Below are 19,241 nucleotides of genomic sequence, written 5' to 3'. Positions count from 1 at the left end.
AGGTAGCTAACTAGCTAAATTAGCGGAGCTTTCTACAACAACAAAACACAGAATTAGTTTGCAAGGCTGTAAAAGTCATCAAACATAGTAATTTCCTGATAAATCCCACTGTTCCCCACAGAAAACAATGGAGCTCTTTGAAGCTACATGATAGCGTGAGCCACTGCTGTTTTGGAACCCCTCAGTGTCTCAATTCTTTTTTCGTGATCTCTTGGAATCACACCAGGGTCACAGCACCTACAATAAAAGTACCTTGACCAGTACAGACCACATCTGGATGATGTGGAGACAATTAGAACTGTGTACGCTCACATGCTGTATGCCACTGGCAACACAGTCCAGCTCCAGCCCACTGCATCTCTGTCATCCAAAATTCATAGAGCCCTTATTAAATCTGAAAGTCTCAGTTCAGAGTTGGAGACCATCCACATTTTATATTTAATTGGGACTGTAGAAACAACCCAGGTGCTGTGTCATAACCAATGTTTTCTTTTCTTTTGAAAATCATTTCTGACATGACTAAACATGAGTCACTCTCGGCAATATATTGTTGACTAGTCTCTTGTTAATGCAGTGGCCCCCTCTAGTGATCTGCCTTAACAGATTGACCATTTATGCTTATGCTGCATTTACCAGTCTAGACTTGATTTGGCACCACAGTACTGGTTCTAGTCTACTTCAAACAGTCACTGTATACAGTAGTTACATGTCTCATAGTTCTGGTCTCTGCCTTTGTCTGACGTGGTTGTTTCCCTCAACAGTCAGTGCCAAAATTAAAGGGGAAAGAGAGCTTTACACAGCAGTCCCTTCACCCGCTCTCCAGTACAGTACAGAGGGAGAATTTAATATTGTAGGGTTGTTGCAGCCTGCCTTGGATGTATGAATCACTCTGATATCACCGTTTCCCTCTTCTCCAGACACACACACACACACACACACCCTCACCCACACACATGCTCTTAAATGCAGGAGGTTTATGGCGGGACATAGGTCCTTTATTCTAGCCTCACTTTCCCAGTTGGACCCCATCCATCAAGCCAGAGCAGCGCTCTCTCTCCTTTTCTCATGCTCGGACAATAAAATCCGGCCATTCCTCTCTGTTGTTTAAGGTCACAGTGGCACAACGGCTAGCAGTGGTCACCTTCTCCCACTGCTGCTCCCGCACAGGGCAGATATTTCTACTGCAGATCTTTTTATTCTGACGTTATAAGATGTTTCTCTAAGTCCGACTCAGTGTGATGCTGTGTGAAATTGTTAGCAAATTACCTGTAATAGCCTGTGATAAGTAAGATTTATTTCTTAAATGGCCTTAATTATGGTTCGTGAAAGATCGTTGTTAAGATTTTGATGAGTTAAACACCGTACTGTCTTTGCAAATTGTAAGTCGCAGTGAACATGTTTAATTGCATATTATACCACCCTGTGTTTACTTGTCTGTTGTGCTTGATCAGGTGAATTTGTTTAATTTCACGCCCTCCCAGGGACCTGAAATGAAGTTAATAACACAGAAGCTCTGATGGGGAAGGCAGTGTTAATCAAATTATGCACACTGCAGTATAGTTAATGGTCTCTGAGACAGTATATTGCACATAAAATATTCATTGCACCTTCTGCACTGCTTGAATAAAGATTTCATTTTGATGGTGATGGTTTGGGAAAGAAAATACACCTCTAGTGCCGTAGAGTTGTGTCATTCACTCGTGTTTTTATTTTATTGCCGTATTAAAATTGAATTCAACTGGTAAACAGTTACTTGATACAGCATCAGTGGTAATGTTTGAGCAATAATTCTCAGTGTTCTATATCTGACAGTTGGTGTTGGCTTGCTTCCAAGTTTGTTTGATGTTTATTAGTCAGCCCGGTCATTTTTCACAGACCTGCCTGCGTTCATAAGGGCTGAACTGCACTTTCCTGTCCAGAAGGACTAGGAGGACAAGGTTCCTTTTAAAATCTGCTCAGTGACATATAATGGAAATCAGTGGGAGGAAAGACCTTGATAATGGTATAATTGCAAGATAGCTCAGCATATGTTGCTCATGACATGGTGGCTATGGACTGGAGGCAACTTTAAAGCAGTCAAGGAAACTTGGCCCCCATGCCAGATACCACTACAGTCATTAGCTCTTCTTTGGGATCTCCCCATTGCCAAGACCACAAAAAGATCATAGTTTGCTAATTTAGTCTCTACATGTTGTGCTCCTCCTATCTTTCCTCCTCCATCTCCTCCTCACTTACCTCTTCTATATTCAGTCTGTTTGGAATTTGCCACTTGAATCCCTTTTTAAGTACTTAAGTCTGTGAAGCACAGAAAGATAAAAACAGACAAACGGGGTTTTAATTGGTGTTCTCGCTGAGGATACACATCCTTCAGATTTTACTGCAAGTTTCATCTGTTACTTCCTATTAATTCACAGTGGTGGCTGGTTTGTAGTTCACTGCAAAACCAACTGCTCGGTCTAAGTTGGAAGAACAGTTGTCAGACAGCATCTTGTCACAAGCCAAGTTCGTGTAATTCTGTTTCATCCTGTTTTCCCATTAATGCAAACATTCTTCAACAGCGTTTTGAGTTAACAGTAGTACATCTGCATTAATTATAGACAGAAGCTACCCAGGGCATGGCTGTGTTTATTCTCTGTTGTCATATTATATTGTGTTGAAGGTTTCTTAAGAGCCATGCCAAATGCAGCTGTTTGACTGTGTGGGTTGGGTTGAACACATGTGAACAAGTCTGCAGTTTTCCACTAAGATTTAATGGTCTTTCTGGCAAAGTGACCTGTTCTGCCCTTTTTCCCCTCTCACAGAGCAGAGCACTGGCTGCCTTAGTCAGTTCTTCAATTGGTTCATGATGTGACCCAGAGAAACAGCATTTTTGACTCAGCTTTAATTGCTGAGTGTGACTCTGTGTGACTGCGTGGGTTGGGTAATGCCTCCTGAAGGAGGTTCAACCTGGGCTTCCCGCATGATGAGCATGGCCGCTTGAGGCAGCTGCCAGACAGTTGTCTGACTGTGCGGGTGATGTAGTGTTACACTAGCATGCACCGTATGGGGCAAATAGTAGTTTCAGCTGTTTATTCCTCCAATGCCCAACACACACACACACACACACACACACACGCACACAAGCCATGTACATACAGACAGATATACAGCCACCACCAGCTGGTAAGGCTTTCCTCAGTTTGTTTGGCAGTATGGAGCCAGAACACATGAATGCACGTAGCTGGATGGAAGCAGTAGACCTGTTAGTTAGAGGTGTAAATCGCCACTTTCATCATGATAGGATCCTACTGTATGTATATCGATTCTCTTTGACAGCAATCCGCTGTTTGCCAATCCTTAAAAATATGCCAAAACATGATTTCGATTCAGTTTGATTCAGGGGCCTGCGATTGATATAAAGCAATATTATCTGCCTATTCCACACAATTATATTTTTATGAACTAAAATTTGATAGAAGTATAATTTAAAAAAATTGAGCCTATAAAATGTGTCAGTCCACACTGACATGCGTGTGAGACGTGTCACCTAGGAACCCTCCAAGTTTCTTTTCTCAAAATGTTTACATTTTGAATCGATGACATCAGACTGCGGGGTGTTTGATCGATCCAGATCAATGGATTGTTACACCCTTACTGCAAGTAAAGAAAACTGGGGCCATCCTGACTGCTCTGCTTTAATTTTTAATTCCCCAGCACTGGGACAATAATTACAGTCCAAGCCAATCAAAGAATCATAGGTATAACCACCAAAACATGATGGAGGAACAAGGGATAGATGCAGTTTCTAATAGCTTTTTATGGTAACTGCAGCTGAACCGTAGAAGGTAGCATTTCTGTGGTCTTTTCAAAAGCAGCTTGGTTTTTAACCAAAAAATGAACATGTGGCCACAATGACCACATGTTTTTTATCATCATTATCAAGGTCTCCAACGGCAGGGGGTGGCTGTGCTCAACAGAGGATATGCAGAGTGTAATATGTTACCGGATTACTGGCATAAAAGATTTTTTTTTTTTTTTTAAGTCTGTAAAATGTCATTTGATATAGGCAGGTTTTGATTAAGAGCAACCACATTTCTGTTTCAGGAAGATAAAGTGAAAGATGACGATGTAGAAGACCTGTGTACAAATGGGACGTGTACAGTATGTGTGTGTCTGTGAGCGAGCGAGACAGAGAGAGACCATAACTACTGAACTGTGTTGGCTCAGCTGTGGTAGTGACTGGTACATGCTGTCTCTGCAGTTTCTTGGGTGTTTTGACATGAAACGGTGATTTGTTTCCAAGTGAGTTGGTTTATTCTTCATACTGAATTTCCTACTTTGAAATCCCTGGAACAAATATTTTCTTTCTGAAGCTTGTAATGGTCAGTTTTCGTTAGGCTTATCAGTGAAGTATTAATGAAGCTAATAAGCTGTAGTTTTGGAAGCACTGTAGCTGTTGTTTTTTGTACTTTATTGTACTTTAGGCTGAACAAATCCCAGATTTCTGTATTATCTCTTCTGTTATCTATGTTGTAGATTCCTTATCTTTCATGACACTGTTAAATATAAGAGCAGACATTTCGTCGTGGATTCCTTCCCTGTCTGTATTGTTGTTCTTTTAGCTGTCCTCGGGGATTTTACATCAGCAGTGTTTTTTGTTTTGTTTTTACTGCTATGGGAAGACTTCCCTCAATAAACAATAACCACAGCTGGTTTAGCAGTTATTTGTCCAAACACAAAGAAGGAGCTTTAGAGATGTTTCTTATTTGCTGGATAGTTGTCCACCATCACTGAGGTGAAAGCACTAAACCAAGTTCAGGATAATGGTGAATTCTCTGACACATACTGTACATAGTGCCCTCCCCTGAGACATTAATAAACAGTAAAGAGATCCCAGGCAGTTCCACTGTCAGGCTGCCTGTGCACAGTAAGCCTGGTCCTTCTCTGTGAACAGCTGGGTGGCAACCTCCTCTCCAGCCAGATCTACCGCAGCCATTTTGAGACACACTCCCTCCTTGTCCTGTGGCTTGTACAGGAACTTAGACAAAACTCCCTCACAGTGTCCTTCCATCATGGGTGGAAGTTTTAACATGTTCTTTTATTAGGAAACCGCTTTTATGCCAAGGATAAGCGTGTATTCCAGGTGAATTAGAAATGGATGATACAGTGGCTGAATGAAACTTTTGCATGGAGGTAGAGGTAGCACTTCAATGAAAGGCCATGTCTGTGTAGTTTTATTATCCTTAAAACACAGAGAGAAATTTGTTAGCTAAAAAAAGATGAACTGTTCTTTTCAAACGGGTTGTGTTGCAAAATTTAAAGTTGTGAATGCCAGACAAACAAGATGCTCACAGTCAAGACCACAGATTAAACACTATATGACCTGTACAGAACAGAAAGGCAGTTTTCGTGATACACTACACATGCACACAGAGAGCAAGGTAACCACCCTGGAGATACATTATTAACATCCTTTGATTAACCATAATTACTGGTGCTCCGACCACAACCACTGACATTTTTTCATTATCAGCTCATGGAATTTTTTTCACTTTGTCCTGAGGACAAAAAAAAAAACACGTGCAGCTATGAAACTAGGTTTAAGTGTACAACTTGAACTTTTAAGACTAAAACAGTTTCACTTAAAAGCCTCGACACAGAGTTACATCTAGGTTACCAACCACTGCTGTTTTCTAACATTAGGCTTAATTAAAATAAAACTGTGCTGACAATTGTGAAATGGTTTTTTTTTTGTCCTGTGTTTGCTGTTTTTTTGCTCCCAGTCATATTTGTCTAGATTTTCATGTGTAGACGTTTGTGGTAGGATATAAAATGGTGGAGAAAAGAATGCACCTGATTTACAAAGGAGGCCATTGAGTGCACAGACCTGCATGGCTATCAAAGCACTGTGCAGGCAATGATTAGCAGGGCGTAGCTCAGACCACATCTTTCACTAACACACAGACATGTACAAATACACACACACACACACACATATATCTATATATCAGATACTCCCTCTCTTTCCTTCTAAAATGCAAAGTAGGGGCTGTCAGGGAAACCAGTGGACCTGGTTGGCCAGTTTTCTGGTTGCATCACATTTTACAACAAACATTAGTCCTTATTTTTACCTCACATGACAAAAGACTCATAAGAGGAAAGATACCTAATCATTTTCTGATCACATTCCATGCGTCACAATTAACCTTTCATTGCCAAAATATGGCCATGCTTTTGTAAAAGGTGGTAATTCTGCCTAATCTAATTTTAGCGATATATAAGTTGGTTTACAGGGTGCCTTGTATTTAGCAAGTCACTGTCCTTGTCTGGTTGGACGGCGCTACAGGCCATTGTATGCCGAAACAACCTGACACAAGGACAGATTCTCCCCCTGTGCCATCACTCTGAACAGTGAATCCATGGCTGTATGACTGCACACAGCAATCACCCCAGTGCATCTATATATGTTCAAACATACTTTGCCATTAAAGATGGTTCTGAACATTTTAACAATGTGCTGGGAAGGGATTTGGAAAAAAAAACATCCAGTGTTTCCTCGAGTCCCACCGTCTGCCGTAGCAGCTGGTGACCATTCTCCATTGCCCTAATTTGGCTCTCACACACTCATCATCGATGGTGCTTATGTGTGCACAGCAACGGACAAGAAGCCAAACAAATAATACATGAAGGCTCAGTAGAAACGGGATGATGTCATCTACATCAGAGAAACACACCAACCGTAGGCCCCCCCCCAACACAAATAGTTTCTTTTGCTACTTCAAAGAGGGGAAAAACAGTTTATCAGTTAACATGCCAGGGTGTTTTTAGACCCTCTTGGTGATGAGATGAGATGTAAGGGCTTGGTGAGGTCAGCGGTCCACAGGTTTTTCTAATTACAGCGTGACCTTCCTGGGCAGAAACATCCCCTCTGTCAGATTTTACTGTTTCACTTTCATACTTTTAGTATCCTTTGTGTGTGATTTAAAAACAAAATCCAAAAACGCTTAGTTTTGCTTTTTGTTTCTGCAAAGGACTGTCCTGTCACCCACAAAGTCCTAGCTGTTCATTGCCTGGCTTCACTTTAATGACTTTGATCTTTTCCGAGAGTTGTTTTCTCATCTTTCTCTGTCTCTGTATGCAGACACCAAGCCATGCTGTCACAAGATCTGACTCTCATAAAAGTCTGTGGGGGCCTGTGGAGCCCTCTGTTCAGTACCGGGCTGGGGGGCCCTTTCGCTCACCTTTGTCATACTTATAGCTCTGTGCTTATCTGTTCTGCATTTCTGAACACAGGCTCTTTTTTTTTGGCAGTTATGCCTGTAGATGAATGTCTTGCCATCCGTTGCTCTGGAGGGTTTGAGACGGGCTGAACTAATGACCTCTGTTCCTTTGTGCCCAGCCTCAAAGGGTCAGGGCATAGTGCTTGTTGCAAAGAGGAGCAGTTTGCGTAGTGTGATCCTTTTTCATCTTTATATCGGTCTCATTTTAAAGGTTGTTCAAACTTATTTTTTATTTGAAATTCTGTTGGTGACATTGAGTAATGCCTTAGAAAGGTGGTTTGAAACTGAAATAAAGAGCAGTGTCTGTTTAGCATCGAGGGGAAATTTACCTTTTAATTCTGTTTTCAGTCTTAAATGTAAAAAAAATCAAATGAAAAAACATCATGTTGTCACTGAGCTAATGGTTGATGGAGAAGTTCCTGTCAAAGATGGTACAAAGCTCCAAGATTTGTCCCAGTCCTTGCTTGCTTATGGGATTAGGCTCTTTTTGGAAGGACTGGATGGATGGCCTTTGTGCCATATCATCGTCCATTTAACGTTACTGAGCAGGCTGTTGTCTAGGGGTTAGTGGTGTTCTCATGACCTCACCTGGCCCCAGCAGAAACTCTGCCTAATGATCTGTGCTAATGGCAATCCAAACCTGTTGTTAAACCAGATCTCCATGGCAACATAGGGCTCCAGATGACGTTGCACTTGTGCCTGCGAATAAATTCCACTTTTGTCTCAGAGCTGCTGCAGCTATACAGAACCAAAGTCAAAATTGGAAGTGGGTCTTTCAGAAAGCTCGAAGGTTGACAGAGAAATTAGAAAATTCTTCCATCTCTTATCTCTGCTACCTTGAAGCCCAGTGGCCCCAGAGCTGTTTTTGCAGAGTTAAAAAGATTGATTATAGATGGTATATGGTATAGATGTGGCCTTGGTCATCCATCTGTCCTTACCTTAAATTGCACCAGCTGTTCCCATGTCCTGTAGAGGGGCTCTGGTGTAATTAACCCCATGCACAACCCATGTGAGACATGTTATAGTTTTACTTTAGAAGCATTAATGCATGTGCAGCACCAACAGATCTACGAAGAGACTATGTAATAGTGCTTTTTATTCCAAATCAAGACATTGTCACCTAGACTGTTGATCAGGGGCACTGCCAGAAAGAAACATAAGAACAACATTAAGAAACATAAAAACAGTAAACAAAAAAAGAAAGCAAAGAAAACTAGTTATTTGTAATGTTGATTTCCAATATTAACCTTTCTTTGCAAGTCCTCAGTCATATACAGGAGTACATATAGAGCATTCTAGCAGCTGACAACAGCTTAACAGTGAATTACAATGGATAGGCGGTGAGAGTAGTACTTCATTTAATGTGGGAGTGAGCAGTGTGCCCCGCTTGGCTAGAGACTGATGCCAAGGAGGCCTGTGGAGAGATATTCATATTGGGACCTCACACACAATAGTGCTAGCATGAATATCAATAAGTCTCCAGGCACGATTGTCAACAGTGGATCTGGCCTAATTTATTCGAAAACTCTGATGAGACAAGCTCAAGCCTTTGGCAGTTCAACATAGCCCCTCTGTTCATTTAGATTTGCATGGATGATCAAATTTTTGTATTATGTAAGTGCACTGTTGTCTTTGTTTGTATTTACATTTTTTGTTACAGTAAGTGATGTACTATAACTGCCCTCAACACTCAAGATGCAAATCAGCTGTGTTCTGGTTTTCTAACCAGTAATTTGCATTTGTGGATTTAGTTTTTCTTCACAGTAGAATGGTTCCATGTTTTAGTTTGAGGTTATAGCTGATCTAGTACTGCATTTCAGTGCTGGTCTTCGTGCATTTCATTTACCCTTTAGAACACTATTCAGCAGCAACCTTGAGACCAATAGATGTGTGAACACACATGGCATGTAAGATCTCACCATCAGTATACCGTTAAGTCTACGAGGGACTGACCAAGCGTCTGCAATCATTGTGTAGTGTATGCAGTATTTTGTTTTCATGACTGTAGCTCACCTGCTCTTCTCTGTGCAGTCTGTTCTTAGGTTGGTCGAGCAGTTAATCAAAATTCATATCCGACTCCTCTTCAACAGAAAATAATCTAACTAAAATTTGCTTGACTGTCCCCTGGCAGACTTTTTTTTCCTGTTGCGTCCCTGTATAGACTTCTGAAATGAAGCATCAAAAAATACTGCCTGGCTCATATTTTTTCCCATACCCCCTCAAATTGGCGATTTATGAAGAGGAATGTGAAATGTCATGGTGCTTGCCCAGTACTACCCCCCACCCCCCTCCACACACAAAGGCCTCTCCTTGTCAGTCTTTCTGCCCTGGGGCCAGTGGGGAAGGTATTCTGGAGCTAAAGCCACTGCAGAGCTCTGCTCCAGAGGGAAAGGGAGAACCACAGGGTCTTAGTGTTTTGGATTCCAAGTATTCTGCAGTGTTGCCTTGCCTGCAGCATCCTAACTTTGCATAAAGCAGCTAATTTGTTCCTATTTATCAAGTGCATGAGAATTTGAATTGAGGATTTCAGAGCTGCAGGAACTGTCCCTGTTTCTGACAAGTTAAGTTAAAGATGCTGTCACAGTTGTTTTCTCTCTTCAGGGGCCACTAGCATAGATGAGTAACCCTTTGAAACTAGTAAGAGAGTTCATCTGGGCATTTAAAGAGTTAATGGAATTTGATTGTTGGCTGTCTGTTAATATACTTAACATACAATCAACAAAGTGAGAAGAAAAGAAAATTAGATGCTACACTGGAGAGATGTCACATTGGTTGCATTTTATCCCCCATACATTTAATTCTGCACCAGAAATGAAGCCGCATGGAAGTTATACATGTAACAAAATGAGTTACAAGAGCACTAACAGAGTTGGCTTGCTTGATTTGTTATCACAGTTTGTTTTATCAGGCTGTCGTGTGCAGTATTTTGACTGTTCCTATGGCTACCACTGACTGGGTAAAGTGGTCTGATATTAGAATGGCCTCATGGGGAAAACACTGATGCCTCCAAAGTGTTTGAAGGACTCCTTGCATGACTTTGCTTTGACAAGTCATTTTTGTCTTTAGATTATTTTGTATTTAGTTTTGAACCAGACTGATTTGCATCTTATTAACATATTAGATCAGATTTGTCCTTCATCATAAAGACTCTGCCCGACTCTGTGTTCCTTGTTGTCTGGCTTATTGTTCTTTCTGTGGATTGCTGTGTGTTCACGGTGACAGCTTTTGTGAGACCGTCACCCTGGTCTCGGAAGTACATTGAGAATCCACACTGGCACTCAGTCTAGTGGGAGAATTCCCCTCATTGGTGGATTGTGCTGTGGTCATCGTGCCTTGTGTGTCGACTGAAAGAATCTGCATTAATTATGGCCTTTCTTCTTTTTCTCTGTGGTTCATTATCTAGTGAGAAGCTAATAGAGAGTGTGTTTGTGTGCCTGTATATATGTGTATGAAGAGAATATAGGCCAGTATCATGACTCCTACTGTTTAAATGGTGTTTTCTGGTATAACCAAGATAGTTTGTTCTGTAGATGGTAATTTTTGTGTCAAGTGAAGTGATTTGGATTGCATACTACAGGCAGGAGACAAAATGTTGGTTTACTGTTTACTTGCCCATTGCATGGGGATATGTACATGCACATTGAGAGCCGATGTACCAGAGTCAAATTCCTCGTGCGTCCAACACACCTGGCCAATAAAGCTGATTCTAATTCTGAACAGAAACACCGCTGCTCTGTCTGCAGCATGTATTATGATTTTTGAGACTTGCATTGCATAGGTTTTGCAGTTTGACAACTGATTCACTAGCGGTTCATGGAGAGATATTCTGGTCTTTGTACCTTTTTAGAAGTTATCCTACCACGTTGCCTTAGGTGCCGTTAATTGCTAATTAATTAAGCTCAATGGGTTTAAGTACTGATGAAAGACATTTGAAAGTATTCGGCTGTGTGAACAGTACCTAGCATTTGAGTAGGACAGTAGGATTGTTAGGCCATGAATGAAACAAAGAAATAGGTTTTGATTCATTGTGACTTTCATTTGAAGAGGACGGTCATTTGTCAAGGCTGCACAGGATTATTATTCACTAAATGAGAATGCAAATGTGATTTTGTGCAGCTTCCAACAGTGAAGATACTCTCCTCAGCATACAACCAGTTAAGGTTTTATATGTGCCTTTATGTAGTTTTAATGCTAAATTTATTATTGTCTTTATGACATTACTGCAGTTGTAGGATACAGTGATATTGAACTTTGGTTGGAGTACACATTTAGGATTAACTTACTTGCGCCAATAATTGATTTGTACTTTAATATTTATATTTCTAAATCAGTGTATTGAAATAATATTGAATCGTTTTTATGGTTTGGGCATGTCCTCGTGGGCTTTGGCCCTTTACTTTGATGAGGAGGAAAGAGCATGCAAGGGACTGTAATCATTTTTACATCATCTTGGGGGCAGCACTGTATAATTAGAAAGGGTTGATTTCCTTGACCACAGCAGGGGCTGAAATTGCAGGCCTTGCCCCAACCATGGTTTAGGAAAGTAACTGAAATAGCACTGGCAAGTTTCTTGTCCTTGTGTCCCTCTGTGTTATATAGTATCGGTCAGATGGCAGTGCAGTCACCGTGACATGCTGCAGCCTATTCACCAGTACTCGGACGACCGACTTTTATGTGGTGCCTCTTGTTTTCAGAAGCAACCAAAATTACAGGCTCGCCATAATCACTTTAACATGCTACAGTATATGGCTGAAACCCTTATCAGCCATGACCTGCTGTGATTGCAGCAAGTAACTACGCTGCCTGCTTTTACAGTTTACCCGAGGTAGCCTTGGCTGGGTGACCCTTGGGTCATTCACATGTCTTAGGGTATTCAGAGGTGTCATTGCAACCTTTCTGCTTCCTGTCTCTGGCATTTTTCTTTGTTTAGGAGCCCTTTAAAACACAGGACACCTTATGTTTCCCCCGTGGTGAGGTGGAGGTATGGAGAAAACGGGCCTCTGTTTCTGATTAGCCCAGCAGCCCAACAACAACCATTTTACCAAGGAGGGAAACTGGATGCTAATAGTAGCTTGTCTTTTGTAGTTCAGTTTTTAGTGATGTCATCAAACCTCTGGCTGCAGGCGGGCGTCAGTGCTAATCTGCTGTGGTCTCCCCAAGCAGCACAGTCCTGAAAACATAAATAAAGCTGAGTGTCATTACTGTGGTTTGCCACATCTGCAGTTGTGATTTAGATGGGTCTGCTGACATTAAGTCTGTATTATTAGTTAGGTATTAAATCTTTTCTTCAGGTTGATAATTCATACATTTTAATTTGTGGTTATGATGAGTGGGCAATTTGAATGTTGTAGAATTACTGAACTTCACTGGTAGCCAGCTCTATGGCTAGAATGGTCTTTCCATGCAGGATTGGTTCTCAGTAAAGCAAAACCTGCTTTTTCCATCTAGGGCTTGGACGCCACTGAGCAAACTAGCAGTCAGGTAAAGTCATTTGTAAGTCTTGTACTAAGTCATGTGTAGAGACTGTGGGGAGCCATTTCTGTGAGAAAAACTAAATTATTATATCTTGATAGGTGAAGCCATGAAAGGGAATATCTATTCTTAAATGTGAATTTGATATCAGTGTAGAGAATTGTGACATCATAAGAGGGGTATATTGCTGGCCAGCATGCTTAACCCCACTTTCATATACAACAGTTTGGCAGGAACATGAAATGTGATTGTCTTGTACAATTCTAACTTATCATAAGGCTTGGGTTGCAGAACTGCTGGTGGTTTAACAGGAAGAGAAGTGAGAGGGGTTTTTCTCACGGGTGATGTTTTCTCCTTCAAGCCATAGCCCTGCAAGCCTGGTCTTGTGCAGTTATTATGAACCAGGCTGTGGCATGGATATGGCTTTTGCTCTTGGTATCTCAAGCTGCTCACTGGACTTTGTTCATATTTGTTCTGTCACTTTTAAATACTGCTTTCTGAATAGCAAAGTAGGATTTTCTTTTGCAGCTACAAATTTTTTGCAGTTCACATTTTAAAATTTGTGTTACTGACAACATATGGAAGCAACCGTTTATTACATTCATTCCAGTTTTGAGGCACCTTTATGCATTTAAAATAAAATCTACAACAGAATAAACTGTGGAAAAAGTGAATGGGTCTAAATACTTTGAGAAGTGACTGTAGCCTTTTTCCATCAGCAAGGGTCATCACTGCTGATCCGAGGCGTGCGCGGCCACGCTGTTCCCAAGTCAGTGTGGCTGTGTTTCCACTGCACAATAAAATGCATTTATTTTCCACATCCTGAGCACGTGGGGTGCGCCAGCCACTGAGAAGTGACACGTGACTCGTGGCGTTACTAGCTTGCAACATGGAGCCTTAGGTGCCTGGTCATTATTTTCACCCCTTGTCAGAAGGTCAAGTGAGAAGCTCTATTTTCAAATTTTGCTGGAGTGAAATTATAGATAAAAGGTGAATCCTGAATGTGTAAGGACTTTCCCTTGGTGCAGTGTTTCAGCCGATCATGTGTCTAGATGAGCTGGCTCTGTTGAAGGCACACCTCAGACCTACTTGGCCCCGGGTAGAGGCAGGGCCAACTGAGCCCGAGTCAGCACGGAAGGAACAGATGGTAATGGAGTCCATCTTGTGCCTGCCTGGCTCGGCACTGTTAAATCAGGCTGATCTGTGCTGATGGAAAAACATAATTAGAGAAGCTCAGCTGAGCTGGCAGTTACTTTGTTGGGGAGAAACAACAAGCAGTGACTATCACTGACCATTTGTAGGCTACTGACTCCACAGCAACGTGAGCTGTGCAGCTAAAATTTCTCTTTTTTTTTCTTTTTTTAAATTCAGTAACTTGAAAGCTAAGCTTTATGTTAAATTAATAGCTGATGAGGAGTGGTCAATGTTTTGTTGTAGCTCTGCAGAGAGAGAGAGAGAGAAAATGAATGGTACAGATTAAGAAAACAGACTTCTTGAAATCGCCTGCTTGTGATTGCCAGATTTGACAACAGAACTTTTTCCGTGAAATGTTTAACAATGAACAGCCTGCCAGTGGGCTTTGTGAATCACATGTTATCTTAACTCAGTGGTCAGTGACACAGCCATATTTACTCCACTAACTGGATGTGCTTCTCATGTGCCCCAGTGGCATGAGAAATGCTCACTGGCCCGTGACCCTGGGTTTAAATACATAGTATGCGGCCCTGTCCTTTGCAGGATCCCAGGTTTCTTCTGCTTTCTTTTCCCACCTCTACCAGTTATCTTTGTTTATCTCTCTACCAACCTAATATGTGACTTATTTCTGATGTCGTATTCTGGTATGGCAATCAGTGGTGTTTGGCTGATTTCATAAACACCCATCAATTATCTGTAACATTCTCAAATTGTTGCAGAAACTGAGACATGATTATGTGTTCAGTCTGACCCGTTTGCACCCTTAAAGGAAATTAGCATACCAACCTGCAGTATGTTTGTGGTCAGAATTATTTCTGAAAGGATGCCTTTCCTCTGAGAATCAATAACTATTCATTCTCTTCCATTTTACCTCCTGTTAACATACTTTTGGCAATACAGACTATTAACTAAGATCATATTTGGCATCTACAGCATTAATTGTCTCATCAACCCCTGCAGGCAATCACAAAGTCCACAGTGATGATTGAAGAATGATACCAAGAATCCTTCCTTTGGGGAGAAAAGAGCTACAGGGGTTGTTGGAATAGACTGACAAAATGATTGTTGCAAACTTGACAGTGACCCAGCACACAGATGAACCGTTTGACCGTTTATTGAAAAACCACTTCACTGCAGACAGTGCATTGGGTACTGTGTGTTGCTGTACTAAGTCGAATACGTCATGTGAATTTTGCCTTTTAATTTGAATCATCTGAACTGGTTTCCTTATAGCCTTCCAGTCACTGAGACAGTTGTCCACATATGATGGCCCCTGGCTGTCTGAGGTTTTCTGAAAGTCAAAAATCCAAATCAGAATTTTATGCCTGGCAAGTCTTAATCATTGGGCAGGTAGGGAGGGGCCACCTCCAAAAGTGAAGTGCCCCTGGGCCTCCCAGGGTCATAATCCAGCTCGGGACCACTCTACTGTAAGATGAGAGCTACTATTATCTACGGTGTATAAACGGATGTTCCTGCAAGCCTGTGACACCTGTCTCTGTGTCAAGGTTGAATAATAGTTAACAGAATACCTTTAAGGTATATTGATGTGTAAAATCTGTGTAAACCCATTTGATACAGTGGAAAATGTGTCATTAAGATAGAAATAACACATGTGATTTGCTCCCAGAAAGCTGACATTATTGGGTATAAACATTTTCAGATGATAACATGTCTGTTTTATAGATACCCACAAATGTCTTACTCTCAGAACCAGGCTGCTTTTTGCAGCATCGAAATGTTGCCAAGGTTTCTTCTGAGTTTGTAGAGTCCTGGTGTTCAGACTCAGGATGGTAGTAAAAGAAAATGATTTAGTGCATTGTTTCAGCTGGGTCACCTTCAAGGTCAGTTTGGTCTAAGCATAAGGCTTTTGCAGGCTATACTTTATGTGTTATATAAAATCCCTAAGACCACGAACATTTGTTATAGTAAGTAATTTACTACATCACAAAATATGTATCGTTTGAATCTGTCCTTGGGGTAGTTTATTTAAGCCATGTTCTCTCTGTGGGGAGAGTAGAACAGAGGTTGCTTTGATAGTTCTCCTTGTGATCATGGACTTTCTCTGTACCTGGAAAAACTATCCAATCCGGGCCCTTGGGACCCGATGACCCCCTAGTGAAATAACAAATTGGTTTCCTCAGGCACATTCTGACAGTGTCTTTTTCCACCACTGAAACTAATTCAAAGCCCTATGAATGTTGTCACCCATTTCCTCTAGTCCATCAAAACTCTTAAAACTATGGGTCTATGGGTTTATACAATTGTTGTTGTACTGGTCAAAAACAAAGGACAATGTTTTTCTGATATACTGGCAATTAAACAAATGTCTATAAAAACAGCATAACTGCAGTAGTTCATAGGTTCATTGAATATTACCAGTGAATCAGAGTACTGTAATGTAATGTATTGCCAATAACCCCATGGACGGTTAACACCAAAACATGTAGTTCTGCAGCTTTTCACAGTAGCAGAGGGGGAGTGATGCTGTTTATATTTGCAATCGCTGCTTGTGCAAACCTAAGTATACGAAACCTTTCACAAGCACCTCATTGTACTTCCAATTGATGTACCTTGAAAATTAATACAGAAATAAGACGTGTTTAGTGTGTTAAATGGCTGTCGTTGATATAATTATGTTGGGCACCGCTGAAGGTCTGTGCATAGTTAAATGGGTAGCAGCATTTAAAGATATTATTACACGAGGTAAATCTCAAACCTCTATGTAAAATCTGTATCTTATGGTTCTCATTAACAGGTGATGTTCACTGTCACAGCGCCCAAGGAAAATTCCCACCTGAGGGAAACCCCCAACTCCAGGGCCATGGCAGTGGTCATTCTTACGTACAGGATGACGTTTTCAGACTAAGCCTGGCCAAGGGAGTGTCCATGTCTCTCCCCTCATCACCTCTGCTGCCACGACAAACCCACATGATGCCCTTACGTCCCAGCAAAAGATCACCAGGTATTGTTTATACATACATACTGGTGACAAATTAAGGGAACATCCTGATTAAATGAGTGGTCTCTTCCAGGATGACAGTGTCCCCATTCGTAGGGCACAGGAGCTCACTGAATGGTTTGATGAGTATGAAACTGATGTGAATATACTGTGGCTTTCACAGTCACCAGATCTCAGTGCAGTTGAACACATATGGGAGATGTTGGAGGAATGTCTTTTGGAAGAACGGTGTTCATCCTTCTAGTGCCAACGAGCACTGAAGCTGTTCTGGTAGGATGTCAGTTTCATTACGGGTGCTTTATTAGTCTCTCTAGGCTCAATGAGAACATGATCACTCCTGTCTACCTTCACATGTTGTTGTACAATTGTTGAACATTTGAAAGCGCTCCAGGTATCACAGTTCATCCCAGCCTTAAAGCGCGTAGCCCTTTCTGAAATGCGTCAGACTAATCAGAGAAAGTAATAAGTCGTATGAAAGACAGAGGGATAGAGTAACGAAGGTGGCTGGAGCAATCGGAATCCTGACTTTGAGCTTTGTTTCTGTCACTTCATCCTTGTATTTGATCACCTTGTGTTGAAGTAGAGGTCTTTACAACTGCACTGTGTGTTTACACTTTGCTGGCTGGTAATAGGTGTGTGTTTACACTGGATCCAATTGTCTGTCCTCCCATGCTCCGTCTATACACTGTGTTGAGAACATACTTGTCAGCAGCTGTGAAGTGCTTCAAAGCAGGGGATACCTTTGTAACTGAACTTCTTTCAACCTGAGTCTTTGTATCATGGAGACTTGGCAAAGAGGAGAGAAGTCCTTAAGTGGTCAATGTGGTTCCATTCACATGTGGCACTCATCTGTCTGCTATCTAGCCTTTTGTTTAGAGTGGTTACAGCTTTGGTCTGCTTAGTGCAAAGATGAGTTGATGGGCAGGGGCTGGTATGGCTTAATCCTTATGAAAATTTGTTCAAGCTCACGTCTTTGTGGACAACTTTTTATGTAGCTGTTCAGTAGAGATAAAGAGGAGGATTTTGTTAGGATTTAGGTTTAAGTTGATTCACTTCGTTTTATTGGTTTTATGTGAGCTTGTATGGAGGGTTGTGTTCTAATATAAGCTACAGATTAGCATGGAGATACTGTTTGCTTCAGTATTTTCTTCCTCAAACTCGATTTTTATGGATGCTTTTCACAATTATTATTATGTAATTCAAAACCTAATATTTGGCTGACAGGCCTAAAATAAAAAATACAGTTTATAATAGCCAGTTAGCTCGGCCCCTGTTAAAACAATTCTCTTCAGTTACCTTAAGAGATACAGGATTTGCTGTTTTAAATCCATCAAAGCTGATGAAATGTCCATTTACAGTCAGGAAGGGAGGACAGAGCGAGAGGGAGTGATAAAGAGAGAGAAGAGTCTGGGTTTGTTAAGGTGAAAAGGGCCCTGGAGACAGGTAAAGGGGAACACATTAAAAGCATATTCCCTCGTGGGTTACTCTGAGGCATGGTATAAGGGGAAATAAAATGGACTGACAAGATAGGATGCTGTGGAGGACAACCAGGGATGGGGGTTGGTGGATGGTCTGTAGGCTCTCCTCCACTGTCCTCACAGGTAAGTGTGAAAACTCATAGAGGGAGAGTTCACACCTCCAGTTAATAAACACATACTGTAGGAAATGTCTCAGCTCTGCGACAAAAAGAAAATGGGTCATGCTACTTTTTTTTTCTCACTCTAGCTCAGTCGTAGAGATGACAATGTGCTGTACTCAATTTCCAGCTCATTTTGTTGAAATGACATGTTTTCCTCTACTGAAAATGGATAGGATTGAAGTGACTCTGACTTATTACTTTTATGCAGATGTTCTGTCATAAACAAAATTGTCAGTGAGTACTTCATTTTCTTTCATGTTGGTGTTTTAGTAGGAAAGCTGGAGTTCTTGGTACCATTTCAACACAATCATGGGGTAAAGTTGAAATAGGTGTCTCGCTAACTTAAGCATGCCAGTATTATGAACATGCAAGCTGGCTCATATCCTGTCAGAAAGAATAAATGATAAACAATGCAATGACTTGAAATGTTTGGCAATTTAAATTTAAAATAGCGCATCTGATATTAGTGGTACATCTATGGCATGTGTGAAAACATTAGGCAATAGATAACACAGTATAAATAAGATATAAATATTAGTTATTTAGAGGGATTTGTTGGGTTTCCCCTCTGTAATAATAGTGATAATAGTAAGATCTAGACCTTACTTAGCACCCATAATACCAAGTTAATGTGAATGTGCTCAGTATTGTTTTGTAACCGTGTTATTGATGTTTTCGCAAGGTGTCTCTTGAAAATGAGATTTTCTGGGAGCAATGC

The 19,241-nt window shown here is 41.1% G+C and overlaps 1 protein-coding gene across 1 annotated transcript in view; it reads left to right on the top strand.

The window, feature by feature from the left end:
* tanc1b (tetratricopeptide repeat, ankyrin repeat and coiled-coil containing 1b) overlaps positions 1-19,241 on the top strand; it is an 89,464-nt gene that overhangs the window by 9,833 nt on the left and 60,390 nt on the right. The window contains exon 3 of the mRNA XM_020594689.1: positions 16,681-16,887. Within this exon, the coding sequence (XP_020450345.1) occupies positions 16,681-16,887 (207 nt within the window). The remainder of the gene's footprint in view (positions 1-16,680; positions 16,888-19,241) is intronic.

This window comes from Monopterus albus, unplaced genomic scaffold (genome assembly GCF_001952655.1).
Source record: "Monopterus albus unplaced genomic scaffold, M_albus_1.0 scaffold24.1, whole genome shotgun sequence".
NCBI lineage: Eukaryota > Metazoa > Chordata > Actinopteri > Synbranchiformes > Synbranchidae > Monopterus > Monopterus albus.
The sequence above is the reverse complement of the archived record's forward strand: the minus strand, read 5'-3'. Positions and strand labels throughout refer to the sequence as shown.